The 17390-nt window shown below is 53.9% G+C and overlaps 1 protein-coding gene across 1 annotated transcript in view; it reads left to right on the plus strand.

The window, feature by feature from the left end:
* The window catches only part of ARHGAP23 (Rho GTPase activating protein 23), an 89049-nt gene that overhangs the window by 67921 nt on the left and 3738 nt on the right, over window positions 1-17390 (plus strand). The window contains 6 exon segments of the mRNA XM_039476382.2: window positions 969-1042; window positions 1317-1406; window positions 2235-2360; window positions 9207-9248; window positions 9809-9905; window positions 11984-12015. Of these exon segments, the coding sequence (XP_039332316.2) occupies window positions 969-1042; window positions 1317-1406; window positions 2235-2360; window positions 9207-9248; window positions 9809-9905; window positions 11984-12015 (461 nt within the window).

The following is a 17390-nucleotide window of genomic DNA, read 5'->3' on the forward strand; positions in this document are numbered from 1 at the left end:
GGTCTTGAACTCCTGACCTCAAGAGATCAGTGCCTCAGCCTTCCACAGTGCCGGGTTTACAGATGTGAGCCACCACACCTGGCCGAAAACAATTGTTTAAAATGTGGCTAAAGCTGTTCATCTTTCCTTAATGATTTCTGCATCTCATGTTAGGAATGTCCTTAGAATTATAAAAATATTTTCATATTTTTTCCCCAGTGCTTTTGTAATTTTCACATTTGGCTCTGCCATTTGATTAAATTTGTGTGTTGTGAGCTAGAAATAATCCTCCCCCAGATGGTAGCCGTTTGTCCCGGGGACATCTGTTGGGGCCCCCATCCTCCCCCCACTGCTGTCTATATCATATAGTAAACATCCACACGGCCCCTTTGACCCCCCTTCTAGCCTTAACATTGCTCTGCCTTTTCTGCTGCACCAGCCGGCATCAGCTGTGCCCTCCTTTCAGGAGGTTTCCGTCTCTGGTGGGGCAGATCCTCCGGAGTCACTCTTTCTTTAAAAACTATTCCTGGCTGTCTTTGTGCATTAGCTCATCCAGATGAATTTCAGAATAGGCTTATCATGTTCTATGTTTTCAAGGTCCCCGTGGACTTGTTCTGAAGGGAGTTGGGGGAATTCTTGGCAGGGGGTGTCTGAGGCCCCTCCTCCTCTCCAGGTGCCCTTCTCTTCTGACCTGCTGAACCTTGCTGTCCATGTCCTGGAGACGGGGTGGGGGCAGGGACCCCTTTTCTGGGATCGGCTTGCGGCTCAGAGCTTATTGCTTCCCAAATGAACACACCTGGGCTACCCCGGGTCAGGTGCACGCCCGAATGCAGCTGCGGTGGGTTTGGTCACAGACACAAAACACAGCCCTCCCAGCAGGCCCTCGGCCCGGAAGCCCCCTCCCAGCAGGCCCTTGATCCGGAAGTCCACCCAGAGAACAGACAAAGGCGCTGCCCCCACCTCTCTAAAGAGTGTCTGCTGTGTTCTAGACAAATACAACGACTTCATCGAGGCCAACCGCATCGAGGACGCACGGGAGCGGATGAGGACGCTGAGGAAGCTGGTAAGGAGTGAGAAGTGCTGCTAGGCCCGAGGTGGGTCGGCCGCCCGAGCACCTCTGTCCCAGGAAGCCGGAGGCCGGTGCCGCCAGTGACCCCTGTGGCCTTGCAGGAGCCCTGCTCCACTCAGGGCCTCAGTTTCCCCATCCACACAAGAGAACGGGTGGTGCGAGAGGGGATTCCAGACTCCCTGAGGCATGGTAGTGGGAGCTCTTTGGGGCATGGTGTGACGGGGACGGGGAGGTCCTCACAGCCTGGCCCCCTGCCCTCTTGTCTCAGATCCGGGATCTCCCAGCCCACTACTATGAAACGCTCAAATTCCTTGTGGGCCATCTCAAGACCATCGCCGACCACTCTGAGAAGAACAAGGTGGGTAGGGGCCTGCATGGAGCCTGGGGGAGGCAAGCGAAGGACTTACTGCGTGGGGGCCCTCAGCCCTTACTGAGCTCCTGCAGGTCCCGGTGTGACGGCTCAGGCCCCGATAGACACGCCCTCCTCCTATGACTGCTCCATCCTCCTCCCTCCCGCCACCCGCCCCAGACACCTCCTGGAGAGTTTCCGAGGGCTGTCCAGAGGCAGGGACGCTCGGCCCCCCATATCCTGCGCATTGCCGCCCTCTGACTCAGCTCGAGTCCCTCAAATGGCACTTCACTCATCAGACCCCTTATACCTTCTGCGTCTGCAGTGGGGAAAATGAGGGGAGTGATAGAATTTTTTGTTTTTTTGAGACAAGGTCTCGCTCTGCTGCCCAGGCTGGAGTGTCATGGCGCGTTCTCCGCTCATTGCTACCTTCGCCCACCAGGTTCAAGTGATTCTCCTGCCTCAGCCTCCTGAGTAGCTGGGATTACAGGCACCTGGAAGTGATTGGATTTTTTCCCCAGGCCTAAAATAACCCCTGGGACCTCGAATATGTTTCCTATTGCAGGGTTTCCCACTGCCGGCATTGACCACTCAGGGCTGCCTTGTACAGGTGTGCAGGTTGGGCACTGCTCGTGGCTGCTGGGCCTGCAGATGAATGGGGCCGAAATCTGGCCTGTGCTCTATTCACCTAGCATTTCCACGCCCATACAAGGAGGTGTCCACCCTCTCAGCTGGGGATGGGTCGGGATGTAGTTGGGGACAGAGGCCTCAGGGGCCCAGAATGAGGGAGGACTGAGTTCAGGATGCTGGCCGTGACCTGCTTCCCCTGCTGTCCAGATGGAACCCCGGAACCTGGCCCTAGTCTTCGGTCCGACATTGGTGAGGACGTCTGAGGACAACATGACAGACATGGTGACCCACATGCCTGACCGCTACAAGATCGTGGAGACGCTGATCCAGCACGTAAGCCTCTGTTCCGGGGGGCGCCCGGCAGCTCCTGGAGCCCGGGCCGGGTTCCTCTGAGCCCCTCACTCCTCAGTGTGGCAGAGTGTGCCCCAGGAAGGGCTCAGCAGCTTTAGAGCATGAGGCTAAGGTGGTATGTTCCCCGCCCAAATCCACCGGCTGCATTTCAAGGCAAAACAGGAATGGATCCTGGAATCCCGGCTGTCCTGGGATGTTGGGTCCCCTGAGGGAGAGTCCAGAGGCCCCTGAGCGTCCAAAAGGCCTGGGGAGTGGCAGGGGAGGAGAAAGGGCAGGGAAGGTGCTGTTGGTGGAGGGCAGAAGGGGCAGCCTCAGAAGGTGGCCCCAGGAGACGCGTCCTGGCAGACATGAGCAGACAGGGGCCAAGGTCTGGCCTGGGCATCAGGCTCTAGTGAATTTCCCTGCTGGCCTCACGAGGTTTCGGGGAGGTAGTGGTGACATCCACGGTAACGAGGGGTGGGTGGGGCAGGACACAGGGATCCAGCACCAGTGCTTGGCCTGTATTGGGCTGGTCACCTCCCTTCCCATGGCCGCCTAGATGCTAACAGCCCTGATCCTGCAGGTTCTTGTTACTGTGCGTGGGCGGAGGAGAACCCAGAGTGGCCAGCAGAGGGCGCAGGAGGCTTTGGTCTTCCAGAGCCCAACCCTGAGGCAGCACCACCGCCTTCTGGGGCCAGCACGGATGTTATGAATCACAGATTTTCCGTTTCCAGTTCTTGTTACAACCCGCAAAGGATGGGAACAGACCCCCTCCTGCCAGGGGAAATAAGACTGGCAGCTGGTCAGAGGAAGGGAAGCCTCAGCCCCAAACCTCATAGACACTAGGGAAGGAAAGCTGGGCCATGTCAACCCCATTCTACAGAGGGCGAAACGGGCTCAGAGAGGCAAAGCGACTAGCTCATGGTCACACAGCTAGTAAGTGGCAGCCCAGGATTTCAAGCCAGGTCGGTCTGACCAAAGCCTGTGCTTTCCTCCCCGCACCAACCCAAAGGGCAGACTCCTGGGTCCCTCCTTGAGCTGGCTTGGGATGGAGAGAGGGGGCTGGGCGATAGGTAAGGTGGTGGGTGGCCGAGCCATGCTAACACCCTTGCCTGCCTGTCTCTCTCCTTCACTGCATGGTCAGGGCTTTGAGCCCCGGGAGGGAGGATCACAGCCTACTGCATCCTGACACTGGGAACACCACTCCAGAGCTGTCTGGGAGGCCAGGGCTGCCCTGCAGCGTTGGGGATCCTGATGAGGCTTACTCCCCAGGGCACCAGGGAACCCCAGAGCCGCCCATGAGCGTGTGCTTTGCGGGCAGCAGCAGGGAAGAGTGGGCATCTGGCCCTGTGCTCCTGGAGAAGCCACTAGAAGCCCAAGACCTGAGGTCAGCTGAGGTGTCAGGAACTGCAGTCTTCAGGGAAGGAGGCCAAAGCCCCATGGGGGAATCCCTGCCCTGGGCAGGGTGGAGAAGGTGGAGTTTGTCTCATTTAGCACTGACACTAGTGCCTGGCACATAGTGGACACAGTGTTTGTAGAGTAAATAAATGAATGACTGGGTCAGGCGTGGTGGCTCACACCTGTAATCCCAGCACTTTGGGAGGCTGAGGTGGGTGGATCACCTGAAGTCAGGAGTTTGAGACCAGCCTGACCAACATGGAGTAACCCTATCTACTCAAAATACAAAATTAGCCAGGCGTCGTGGCGCATGGCTGTAATCCCAGCTACTCGGGAGGCTGAGGCAGGAGAATCGCTTGAATCCGGGAGGCAGAGGTTGCAGTGAGCCGAGATTGTGCCACTGCACTCCAACCTGGGCAACAAGAGCAAAACTCCATCTCAAAAAAAAAAAATGAATAAGTGAATTGCTAATTGAGGTTGTGTCAGGCTGGGCTTTTCTTTCTCTTTTCTTTTTTTCTTTTCTGTCTTTCTGTCTTTTTTTGACAGAATCTCACTCTGTGGCCCAGGCTGGAGTGCAGCGGCACAAATATGGCTCACTTCAGCCTTGTCCTCCCAGGCTCAGGTGATCCTACCATCTCAGCCTCCTGAGTAGCTGGGACTAAAGTTGCACGCCACCACGCCACCGGCTAATGTTTGTATTTTTTGTAGAGATGAGGTCTCACTATGTTGCCAGGTCTGGTCCTGAACTCCTGGACTCAAGCGATCCTCCCATCTTGGTCTCCCAAAGTGCTGGGATTACAGGTGTGAGCCACCTCGCCTGGCCAAGCTGGGCCTTTCTATTCAGAGAGTCATTCCCGAGAACTGAGTTGGTGGCCTTCCCTTCTCTGCTGCCTTGGTATTTGGCCATAATCAGCCCTGGATGATTGTCGAGGGAATGAGCCACCTGCTCTGTGAGCCCTGAAAGCCTGTCCACCCAAGCGTCTAGCCCGGAGGCTCCATAGCCAGGGCAGTGCAGACTTGTGGCAGCCAGACTGGTCTTGAGGTCGGAAAGAGGGTGGCAGCTGAGGGGTAAAGAGGAAGGGAACTGGGGCCACACGGCAAGATAATGGCAGAGCGGAGAGGAGAGCAACCCGGGTGTTCCCCTCCCCACGTGCAAGTTACCAGAGCCCCTGCCTGTGTTTACGAAGCCAAATGGAACCCAAAGATCACCCCGGGGCATTTGCTCAGGGACTCACTCAGCACATGCGGTGATATCTAATGTTTCTCAGCCTCAGCACTAGTGACCTCCACGGGCAGATAAGTCTTTTCGTGGGAGGCTGTTCTGCATATGATAGGACATTGAGCAGCATCGCTGGCTGCCACCTGCTGGATGCTGGGAATAGCACCCTAGTTGTCACGATCGGAAATGTCTCCAGACATTGGCAAATGCCCCCTGGGGTGGGGGAGGGGGTTGAGGCAGTGGCTCTGGAGCCAGTCTGCTCCTATGTGCTGTGTGGCCCTGGACAAGTTCCTTACCTGCCGTGCCTCAGTCTCCTCATCTGTAAAGTGGAGATGACAATACTGCTTTCCTCCCAGGGACGTGAATGTCTGCTAAAGCCCTTGCAGTGGCGCCTGGCAGGTCAGAAGGGCTGTGTGACAATTGGCTGTCGTCCTGTTCGTCGTGGTCATTATTCCACGCAGAGACAGATCACCGTGCTAGGAACATAGAGATGAATGGGAGTCTGCTGAGAAGGAATATTGCCAGTAAAAGCAGTATCTCTCCATGCTCTGGGCTATGCCCAAGGAAGCCCCACAGAAGGACCCGCCCTTGTCCTGGGTGCAGGGAGTGCTTGAACTGTCTTAGAAGACCACAGTGAGAACTCAGCCAGGCAGAGCAGGGAGAAAGGGCATCCCAGGTGGAGAGAACAGCATGTGCAGAAGCAGGGTGGTGGGAACTAGTGACCTGTTACTATGGATCTTCTTGAGGATTCCTCTCGAGAGCTGTGGCCACCCAGACGCTTCCTGTAGATGCCCCGGCTTGCAGAGTACTTCTGGGCACCCTCCAACCCGAGCTAAAGGCTGGCTGCTTTGGGGCAATCCTCAGGCTCCCTTTGGTCAGCCTGTCTCTGGAAGCTGCACCTTTGAAGGAGAGCTCGCGTTTATTACACACGAGCGATGTGTTGCACTCAGTGTTTTCCATACAGTATTCTTAATTCCCCCCACAGGCTTGGAAGGAGGTACTCGCATCATGCCCATTTTAGAAATAAGGAAATAGCCTTACAGAGGGAAAGTAACTTGGCTAAGGTGAACTTGAATCAAGATGACTGACTCCAGAGCTTCCATTTTTCTTTTTCTTTTTGAGACAGTCTCACTCTACCGCCTAGGCTGGAGTGCAACGGCACCATCTCCACTCACTGCATCCTCCACCTTCTGGGCTCAAGCGGTCCTCCCACCTCAGCACCCCCAAGTAGCTTATGGGATTATGGGCATGCATCACCATGCCTGGCTAATTTTTGTATTTTTAGAAGAGACAGGGTTTCACCGTGTTGGCCAGGCTGGTCTTGAACTCCTGACCTCAGGGATCCACCTGCCTCAGCCTCCCAAAGTGCTGGGACCACAGCTGTGAGCCACTGCGCCCAGCTAGAGCTTGCATTTTAATCTTCTTTTGTTCTCTTCTGTTTCTTGTTTCCCTTCTGGCCTTCCTGTGCTGTTTGAGTTAATCGCATGTCAGATCATGATTTTATTTTATTTTTGAGACGGAGTTTCACTCTTACCCAGGCTGGAGTGCAATGGCGCGATCTCGGCTCACCGCAACCTCCGCCTCCTGGGTTCAGGCAATTTTCCTGTATCAACCTCCTGAGTAGCTGGGATTACAGGCGCACGCCACCATGCCCAGCTAATGTTTTGTATTTTTAGTAGAGACGGGGTTTCACCTCATTGACCAGGATGGTCTCGATCTCTTGACCTTGTGATCCATCCACCTCGGCCTCCCAAAGTGCTGGGATTACAGGCTTGAGCCACCGCGCCCGGCCAGATCATGATTAATAATAACCAAGGCTTATGACGCATGCTCAGGCAAGTCCGCTTGTTTCCCTCCTTCATTTTGGACCCACTCTGCTCTCCCCAGCCCCAGGCACCCACTATGATAGTCTAATGTGTCTTTCCAGGCCACCTTCCGATTATTGCAAATACATGGCTATCCTTAAATGTATATAATATTCTGTGTGTGTGTGTGTGTGTGTGTGTGTGTGTGTGTGTGTGTGTGTTTTAAAGACTGGGTTTCTCCATGTTGGTCAGGCTGGTCTCAGGTGATCCACCTGCCTCAGCCTCCCAAAGTACTGATATTACAGGCGTGAGCCACCATATCCAGCTTTTCTTTGTGTGTTTTAAGTCTACATGAATGGGACTGTAAATTGCCTATTCCTGTTCTTTCACAGGTGTTGAGGGAAGTAAGGGGTAATTTTCTTAATTTTTTTTTTTTTTTTAGATGGAGTTTCACTCTTGTTACCCAGGCTAGGGTGCAGTGGTGTGACCTTGACTCACTGCAACTTCTGTCTCCCAGGTTCAAGCAGTTCTCCTGCCTCAGCCTCCCTAGTAGCTGGGATTACAGGTGCATGGCCCCATGCCTGGCTAATTTTTGTATTTTTGAGACAGAGTCTCGCTCTTGTTGCCCAGGCTGGAGTGCAGTGGCACGATCTTGGCTCACTGCAACCTCCGCCTCCCAGGTTCAAGCGATTCTCCTGCCTCAGCTTCCCAAGTAGCTGGGATTACAGGCACGTGCCACCACACCCGGCTAACTTTTGTGTTTTCAGTAGAGACGGCGTTTCACCATGTTGGCCAGGCTGGTCTCGATCTCCTGACCTCAGGTGATCCACCTGCCTTGGCCTCCCAAAGTGCTGGGATTACAGGTGTGAGCCACTGCACCCAGCCTGTCACTGTCAATTTCTAATGCTTATCAGTTTCTGTATCTTCCTTCCTCCACATCTAAAAACCAAAACTGGTGGGGTGCAGTGGCTCATGCTTGTAATCCCAAAATCTACAAAAAAAAAAATTTTTTTTTTTTTTTTAAATCTGCTGTGTGAGGTGGCACACGCCTGTAGTGCCAGCTATTCAGGTGGCTGAGGTGGGAGAATCTCTTGAGCCCAGGTGTTAAAGGGTACCGTGAGCTAGGATCATGCCACTGCATTCCAGCCTGGATAACAGCAAGAGACCCTGTATCCCCCCCAAAAAAAACAAAAACAAAAACCAATAGAATAAAAGCCAAAGTGCCTTAGCTACTTCTTGGAGCTCGTTCTGAAGTTCATCTCTTTACTTGTTCAAGTACTCAAGAGAGTCTTTGTGTGGTAGTTTCTGATGTCTCAGGATAGCTTGATTTCAAAGCCGGTGCAATAGTTCACGCCTGTAATCTCAGCTCTTTGGGAGACGGAGGTGGGCAGATCACTGGAGGTCAGGAGTTCAAGACTAGCCTGGCCAACATGGCAAAATCCCACCTCTACTAAAAATACAAAGATTAGCCAGGCATGGTGGCGTGCACCTGTAATTCTACCTACTTGGGAGGCTGAAGCTGGAGAATCGCTTGAACACAGGAGGCAGAAGTTGCAGTGAGCTGAGATCATGCCATGGCACTCCAGCCTGGGTGACAGAGCAAGATTCCATCAAACAAAACAAAAAGAATAGCTTTATTTCACACTCAAATTTAAATGAGAGTTTAGCAGGGTATAAAATTCTAGGTTCTTTCAACACATTGAAACTGTTACTTTCTTCTTGTTTCTTGCTGCTATAGGTTCCAAGTACCTGTGATATGTGTCCATTTATAAGCAATCTGGATTTTTTCCTAGAAAACTTAGAATTTTACCTTCAAGATTCTCAAATTTCACAAAATATATTAAAGTGTGGGGGTCCTTATTTTCTCTCTTGTTTGGCCTTTATGAGAAAGCTCTGGACTCCTGCCCCTCAGGAAACCTCCAACACCTTTCTCCTGGCATTTTCCTTTTCTGGGCTGGTACATGACGCCCCTGTTGTCATTGTGGCATCCATGTGTGGCAGGTGGCATGGGGCACACTTGGTTGTCACAGCCATGGACGTGGCCGGCACTGAGGGCACTCCGCCCCCTGGCTTGCCATGGGGAGGGTACCATAGGGCTATGCATAGGACAGTGTTCAGAGAAAAGCAAGTAAAAAGCGAAGCTCTCCCTGAGCCCACCTCCCATCTGAGGAGACCCCTCCCACTCCAGGCCAAGTTTCCTTCCGCACTGGGGTCCCACCTTTTCTCTCCCCCAGGGTTTTACATAGTCTGTGGAGTCAGGTTCCAGGGCCGAGGCAGGTTCCCTCTGAGCCCTCTCTCGAGCCACGCCAGCCTGGGGTTTGTTGAGAGAGGAGCACCCCTTGCCACTGAGGGGGTCCTCTGGAGGGAGCAGGTGGAGGAGCCTTTTCTTCCCCACACGGATTTCATCTCTCCCTTTTGTCTCTGCAGTCAGACTGGTTCTTCAGCGATGAAGAGGACAAGGGAGAGAGAGTAAGTGATGCCGTGGGCTGGGCTGGCGTGGGCCCCAGTCCTCGGGGGCAGGGCGGGCAGTGGGACTCAGGCCAGGGAAGGTGCCTGTCCTTGGGGGTTCCCGAGTCTGATGGAAGAAACGCCCTCTCCTTAGCCCCAAGTCTGATAGGGAGGCACAAAGCTTGCCTTCAGGAGGCCCCAGTCTAATTTGGGAGATACAGGGCTTGCTCAGAGGGAACCCAGTTCAGGAGTAAAGGCAGCTCCAGCCTCTGGGCTACTGGGAAGGACATAGGTTGGAGGGGCTCCAGTCTGGTGGTTGGGGACACAGCCCCTACCCCCAGCTGAAGGGGCCACTCTGGCCTTCTTGGTTCCGAAGTGTTGAGGAATGCATGAAACCGTCTCATAGGGGACATGTAGGAACCATCCTCGAGAGTGCCCGGCTGGTCAGGGAGATGGTCCCTGCCCCGGTGAGCCAGGTTTGATGGAGGAGATGCAGGCCCTGTCATCAGGGCAATCCCCTCTTCGGGGTCGGCAGCCTAGCATCCAAGGGCATGCCAGCTGACCCCTCCTCCTGTTCGCAGACCCCTGTGGGCGACAAGGAGCCTCAGGCAGTGCCCAACATTGAGTACCTCCTGCCCAACATTGGCAGGACAGTGCCCCCTGGTGACCCAGGGTCAGGTGAGCACAGGGGCCTGGGTGTGGGAGGCAGGAGGGTGGGCACTGTGTTCCTGAGGGTCCCAGATGTCTGGCCAGATGCCCAACTTCCCTGTGCCACCCCAGTGGGGCCCTCCCCTGCCTGCCACCATGGAGACGGGGCTGTTGGGGGCCTGCTCCCTCCCTGGGGAAGTCCAGCTCACCCCGTGCTGCCTCCGGTCTGCACAGGTGCCTGCCCCAGGCCGGGTCGGAGCTTTGCTCACCCTCTCTCACTGGTTTCTTTCCTCAGCCTTTAATTTCCCACGGGCTGGCTGTGTCCTGGGCATGTTCCTCTTGATAATTTTTCTTCCTTTTCTCCTTGCACCCCCGCCTCTCCCTCCTCCTCTCCCTCGCTCTCCTTCCATCCCCTCCTCCTATCCTCCCCTCTCCTCCTCCAGCGGACCTGTTGGAGATTTAAAGGGTACAGTGCGGTGTCGCGGCCTCGGTCACTAACAGTGGCGGGTGATTATAAGAAGGCTGGGTGGGCACAGAGGCAGGCAGAATACCCCAGGCTGTAAGGACCCCACCCTGACATGCCAGTTACCCCTGCTTGCTAACCACTTACCCCAGCAGCTCATACCCCTCCCATCCTAAAGCCTCTTCTCACTGGGCCCGCAGGGCCCTCCTCATTGCCTAGACGCCTGGGCATCAGATTGCTGCCCTCCTGCAGTGCCACAGACCCTGTGGCCTCTCTGTGCCAAGCCTCACCACTGCTGGTCATCCAGACAGGGACCCAGGCTTCCTGGAGACCAGCGATGCCACACCCAGAAGCTTCTTTTATCTCTAACTCCTGCCTCAGTCACCCCAATGGGCCGCCTCTTCCTGCTTAAGAAACTAGGGCTCTAGTCCTGTTTGCAGGGCGTCTGGCAGAGGACAGATGGTTGTGCTCAGAGACAGATGAGTGGCCACTCCCTTTATGGCTGCAGCCGATGACTCCTCCCCCATCACGGTTGTGCCACCCTTTAGTATTTCTGTTGTCTCTGACAGAGGCACACAGGAGCTCCCTAGTCTCCAGAGGCAGGCTCAGGAGGGGCCAGAAGATGTGGGGATGGCCCGGCAGAGAGGAGCCCCATGTCTCTTCTAATCACCCGCCGCGCCGCCCGCCCCGTGTGTTGTGTGTGGTTGCCCATCTGCTTTTCTCACCTTGTGCAGGGGGAGGGGTCTGGAGAGGGGGCATCTAACTTGCCTGCCCGAGAGTGTGGATTAACCGCACCTGCCCACTATCCTTTGGGACCTCAGGAGGCCCTTGGACCAACCTGCTCCCTCTAGCCTTGGAGAGGACCTGCCAGGACATGTTTCTGGTTCCTTCTCCACCCCAGTGATATTAAGGGAGGGGGATCCAAGTCCCTTAGAAGTAATCATTTTAGTTTCCTTCATAGCTCTGGTTATAACTGGGGAGCCTGCCCATGAGGGTCCCCAGGAGAAGAGGCAGGGTGACCCCCGGTCTGCAGGTGGAACCTCTCAAGGCTCTGATCACCAGCCCACTCCACCTCCTGCATCCCACCCACTTCATTTCTGCTGTTGTATCCATTATTCACGTGGCCCCTCTTCTTTCTCGTGTGCTGGGGCGGAGATGGAGGGCACCCTCTGCACTGTGTGGTCTCCATTTCTCCAGAGCATCTGTGATTTGCTGTGTTTCACTGTGGTGGTTTCCATGGACTGCATCTGATATTTGGCATTTTCTCTCCAGTGCTTCAGAGTAACAGGGACGGGACAGGAGGGGACAGGAGGGGACAGGAGGGGACAGGGAGAGGAACCAGGCTCAAAGACAGTGCCCCCTTGCCCTTAGCCATCTGTAAATGTGGGGCCTGTGGCTGGCAGCCTGATTTCACTTCCTGCCTCTAGAGGAAGTGGCAATCAAATCACTTTCTGCTCCATCCCTCTTCCTTTGAAAGTGACATCAGAAGTCCATCATACTCTTAGGGCCTGGGGAGATCTCATGTTTCAGAATTCCCTGGTTTCTGAAGCCTTTGAGGAGAGGGAATTGTATACATAAGATTCAGCTTGCTTTGTCCCTGATGCAGTTTTCCTTTTTTTTTTTTTTTCCTGTCTTTCACCAACAGATTCTGCCACCTGTAGTTCAGCCAAGTCCAAGGTACGTATGAAGGCAATTCAGAAGGCTTTTCCCTGCACAAGCCGGCCCACTTTGGTTTTTGCTCAAGGGAACTGAGGGAATGGCAGCTGGACCATGGGGAAAGTTGATGGTCCCTGGGAGGGAAGGTGGGAGGTACTGAGTGCTCAAGGGAAGCTGAGAAGCTGCTTACCTTGGCAGTGTTTGGTAAGGTGTCTGGTGTAGTAGAAGGGCCTGGCCTGGGAGTTACGTGACTGCAAGGCAGTGTGGGTCAGTGGTTAGAAGCACAGACTCTGGAGTCGGACAGTCCCGGGTTTGAGTTCTGGCGCCACCATTTAGTAGTTTGGGACATTGGGCAAGTCACTTAACCTGTTTCTGAGCCTCAGTTTTCTCATCTGTAAAATGGGGATAACAATACGTATGTGGGGTATTAGAATAAATAAATATTCTTTAAGGTCTTTGGAGATGAAAGGAGGAAATGCACGTTTCCTAGGCGTCAGCCGCCTGCAGAGAACTTTTCACAGACAGTGGTTTCATTTCATTTTTATGGAAGACCCTTGAGTTTTGTACCATCCCCATTTTACAGATGTGGAAACCAAGGCTCAGAGAACTTAAGTAACTAGAAGTGTGACTGGGCGTATTCTTGGGCCTCAGGGAGGGGAGCTGGTTAGGTGGCCACCTTCCTTGGTGGTGCTCTGGCGTCTGAGTTCTGATCCTCTGCTGTCAGGCTTGGAGTGTTTCTTGATTTTCTGGTGTAGGGACTGGCTCTATCCTGAGCCTGAGCTGAAACCAGCAGGCCGAGCCCCTAAGAAATGGAACCATGGAGCAGGCTGCCGGTCTCTGAAATACGGTGATAGGAATAACTGCCGCAGGGACAGGGACGTTCAGTTGTGTGTGCCCTCATGGTCTCAGTCTCATCTACTGGGGAGACCAGGAGTTGGAGTCAGGGAAGTGGGAGGCACCAGGAGAGCCTGCAGCCTCCTGTCTCGACCGTAGGGAAGGGGCTGCTTTGAGCACCAGGGCCTGGCCCCCCCGCTAGGCTGTGAGCGCTGAGGGTGGGCACAGACCTTGCAAGTGCTGGACACTCATGATTGCTGCGTCTGTCTCTTTTGCCCAACTCTAAAGCCCGGGTCAGTGATTGTCAAAGCGTTCCCTGGAGCCGCCGTGGGGTTGTGACCACAGCAGTGTGAGAGGACCAAGCGGGCAGGGACCCCAGCTCCCACAGCCTCACTCTGAGCAGCTCTTGGTTCCATCTCACATCGTTGGGTTTCTAGGGAGGATTCCATTTGGACAGACCGCTCCCAAGCTCATAAAAAGCCACTGTTGTAGATGTGACAGCCCCGTCTCTAGTCTTTCTCCAGGCTGTGTCCAGGACACCCAGGCGTTGTTAGTGCCCTAAGTTACAGCCGCATTCCAATTGTGCCTCCCCATGTGGATGGTTTTGGCTGTGTGGGTCGGAGTGTGGGCAGGCACATGTGGCAGTCTCTTAGCTCCGTGGCGGGTGGAGTGGAGCTGTCTAATGCTCAGAAGGCTCCCTTATCATCTTTTGTTTTTGAAACAGGGTCTCACTCTGTCTCCCAGGCTGCAGTGCAGTGGCCTGAATACATCTCACCGCAGCCTCTAACTCCTGCCTCAGCTCCTTTAGTTATCCTCCCGCCTCAGCCTCCTGAGTAGCTGGGACTACAGGCACACACCACCACTCGCTAATTTTTTGTAGAAACAGGGTCTTGCTTCTTTGCACAGGCCGTTCCTGAATTCCTGGCTTCCATGCATCCTCCTGCCTTGGCCTCCCAAAGTGCTGAGATTATAGGCATGAGCCACTGCACCCCACTCTGTTTATCTTCACAAGTTCTTGGGGAAGGGGACCACTTTTGTCTTCTCTGGTGGTCTCTCACCTACTGCTCAGCTTTCCTAACTGCCTGTGGTAATCCCCAAGCACCCCCACTGGTACAGGGAGAAGCCTAGCTCCTGACCAGGCTCTGTCTCATTTCCCCAGCCCTGCCTTCTTCAAGTTCCTCATACTCCTTGGCCCCAACCTTTGCCCCATAAGAAACTTCTCCATGACCCTGACTCCGAGGGAGAGCTGGCCACATGAAAATGTTTGCATTTGCTGGGTGCGGTGGCTCAAGCCTGTAATCCCAGCACTTTGGGAGGCCGAGGCGGGTGGATCACGAGGTCAAGAGATCGAGACCATCCCGGTCAACATAGTGAAACCCCGTCTCTACTAAAAATACAAAAAATTAGCTGGGCATGTTGGCACGTGCCTGTAATCCCAGCTACTCAGGAGGCTGAGGCAGGAGAATTGCCTGAACCCAGGAGGCGGAGGTTGCGATGAGCCGAGATCGCGCCATTGCACTCCAGCCTGGGTAACAAGAGCAAAAACTCTGTCTCAAAAAAAAAAAAAAATGTTTGCATTGATAACAGGTACTAGAACCCATCTACTTTGGGTCTCAGGCCCCTTCAGGAATCAGAGGCGGCGAAGCATGGGGGCTCATACCTGTGATCCTACCACTTTTGGAGGCTGAGGTGGGGAGATCACTTGAAGCCAGGAATTCGAGACTAGCCTGGCCAATATGGGGAAACCCTGTCTCTACTAAAAATACAAAACTTAGCTGGGGGTGGTGGCACATGCCTGTAATCCCAGCTACTCAAGAGGCTAAGGCAGTAGAATCGCCTGAACTGGGGAAGTGGAGGTTGCAGTGAGCCGAGATTGTGCCACTGCACTCCAGCCTGGGAATAGAGCGAGACTCCATCTCAAAAACAAAAAGAGGAAAGTTACGCACCCTTGCTCCAGAAAGACAAAAATCCTATAGCAAGTTCAAGGAATTCATGGACCCCTAAAGCCCATCGGGAGACTCCAGTTAAGTGTGCCTTCACCAGAGTAGTTGGGCTGGTGATTAGCTTGTTTGGCAGGTATCAATTCGGCCATCATCAGTAATGCCTTTGGTCATCACTGATACCTAAGTTTAAAGTATCCAACAATATGAATAGTTACAACATACTGAGCATTTGCTGTGTTACTGTGCTCAGAATGACTAATCCTCACAAATGCCCTGTGAGTTAGAGACAGGATTGTCCTTATTTTGCAGTTGAGGAAACAGGCTGGAGGAGCTTCTCTAACTTGTGCCAGGTCTCACAACTAGCAAATCTCCTGCTCCAGAGCCTCCCCTCTGAGACAGAACCCGTTAGGAGATGAGGCCTGCCCTGGGTGGTGACCCTGCCTGGCTGTGAGATTAGAGCTTGAGGGCAGGGTGGGTGTAAAGTCAGCTTAGGCTGCTGTAACAAAATGCCATAGCTAAGTGCCTCAGACGACAGAAATTGATTTTCTCGCAGTCTACAGGCTAGAAGTCCAAGATCAAGGGACCAGCATGGCTCATTTCTGGTGAGGGTTCCCTGCCTGTCTTGTAGATGGTAGATGGATAGATGGCCACCATCTCTCAATGTGTTCTTGCAAGGCAGAGAGAGACTCAGAGAGAGATTCTCACTGTGTCCTTGCAAGGCAAGTCAGAAGAGAGAGTGAGCGAGAGAGCACAAGCCCTCTGATGTCCCTTCTTATAAGAGCACTAAGCCCATCAAAAGGTCCCACTTTTGCCCAAACCTAATCATCTCTCAAAGGTTCCATCTCCAAATTGGAGGTTAGGGCTTCAACAGGTGCGTTTAGGGGGGCGCACAGTTTAGTCCATAGCAATGGGTGAAATCAGCTAGTCACTGGCTGGCGGAACCAGGCTCATACCTGTCTCGGTCTCTTGAGTGCTGCACTGGCCAGTTTTGTAAGCCCATCCCAAAGGCCTGTGTCTGATACCTGGCAGGTGCTCAGGGTGTGTCAGATGGTTACACTGGACAAAAGAAAAAGCTGTGGGCATGGTGGCTCACGCCTGTAATCCCAGCACTTTGGAAGGCTAAGGTGGGAGGATCGCTTCAGGCCAAGAGTTCAAGACCGGTCTAGCCAACATGGCTAAAAATACTAAAAATTAGCCAGGCACCTGTAGTCCCAGCTACTCGGGAGGCTGGGGCAGGAGAATTGCTTGAACCCGGGAGGCAGAGGTTGTGGTGAACCGAGATTGCGCCACTGCATTCCAGCCTGGTGACAGAGGGAGACTCTGTCTCCAAAAATAATAATGCTCTAGCCGGGGGCAAGGGTCCCCTGGAGCCCCTGCCTGCACTTGCACACCTCTGGTGACAGGGAGCTCAGTCCATCATACCATTGCTGTGACAGGGAGTAAATTGATTATAGTGACCTGCATCCAGGTTCTTGTCACCTCCGCCCATTGCTCCTGCTGGCCTCCTGCTTTCCTGCAGTGTATCTTGGATTAACTCCCTGATCTCTGAATATTCTGACCTCTGCGTTCCTTGGAAGAGAAATCATTCCTTGGAAGAGACTTCATTGCTTCTGGAACCAGCTGGGATGAGAGGGTAGTGTGATCAGATGATCCCAGCGGCCTCTTAAGTCTCTGAGAGCACTGGCCAGGATGGAAAGCAGTACTGGCCACCACATGCCCCAGGCTGATCGCAGCAGTGCAACCACATTGTACAACTCCAGGGGGGCACCTTCTGGAGTCATGCAGTGTGGGCAGCCATGGCCCAGGAGCCACATGCCTGTGACTCCTGAGTCCTTGACATGTTCTGGCTTTCTCAGAACTAGTTAATGTGAGAGAGAGGACAGTGGCTGTAGTGGCCACAAGAGGCATCTGGGGCTCCATTCATTATTACACCATGGCTGAAACAGCAGGTGGTCTGTGAGGAGGGGTTGAAGGGCAGCGTGACCTTGTCAGGTCATTCTAGCCCAAGACGGGAACCAGTCCTAGTATCGGCTTCTGCAAGGCTTCCTGTGTTAAGGGGATTTCATTCACGAATTGTTTGTTCATTTCACATTTATTGAGCACCCATTATGTGCCATGAAGGAACAACCAGGTCACTGCCCTTGTTCTCAAGGAACTCAGAGTTCGATGAGGCTGATGTGAGAAAAGCTAGGAGCACAGTGAGACTACAGGAACATAGAGAAGTGAACTCCCATCTCAGGAAAGGAGAGGGCTGGGAGGTTGCTGTACAGAGGAAGCCACCTTTGAGCTGGGCCTTGTAGGGTGAGTAGGAGCTTATCCAGTGAATAGGGCAGGGGGACATTAAGGGCTGCCAGCAATGTAACAGTGTATGTCACATCGAAGGAAGGGTTTCCACAGTGAAGGCTGGGTAAGTTGGGGCTGGGTTGTCAAGAGCCCTGTGTGCTGGGCTGGGGGAACATGTGCTTTATCCTGGTGAGTGCTGGGTCACGCAAGCTTCTGAGCAAAGCTGGGTGAGGATCAGATTCCTGCTTCAGAACGGGTGCTCTGGAGGAGGGGCCCAGGCTGGGGCAAGGCGGAGGCAGAAACCCTGTCAGGAGGGGTTGGGGCGGGGGCGGCCAG

Source organism: Saimiri boliviensis, chromosome 17, assembly GCF_048565385.1.
Source record: "Saimiri boliviensis isolate mSaiBol1 chromosome 17, mSaiBol1.pri, whole genome shotgun sequence".
NCBI lineage: Eukaryota > Metazoa > Chordata > Mammalia > Primates > Cebidae > Saimiri > Saimiri boliviensis.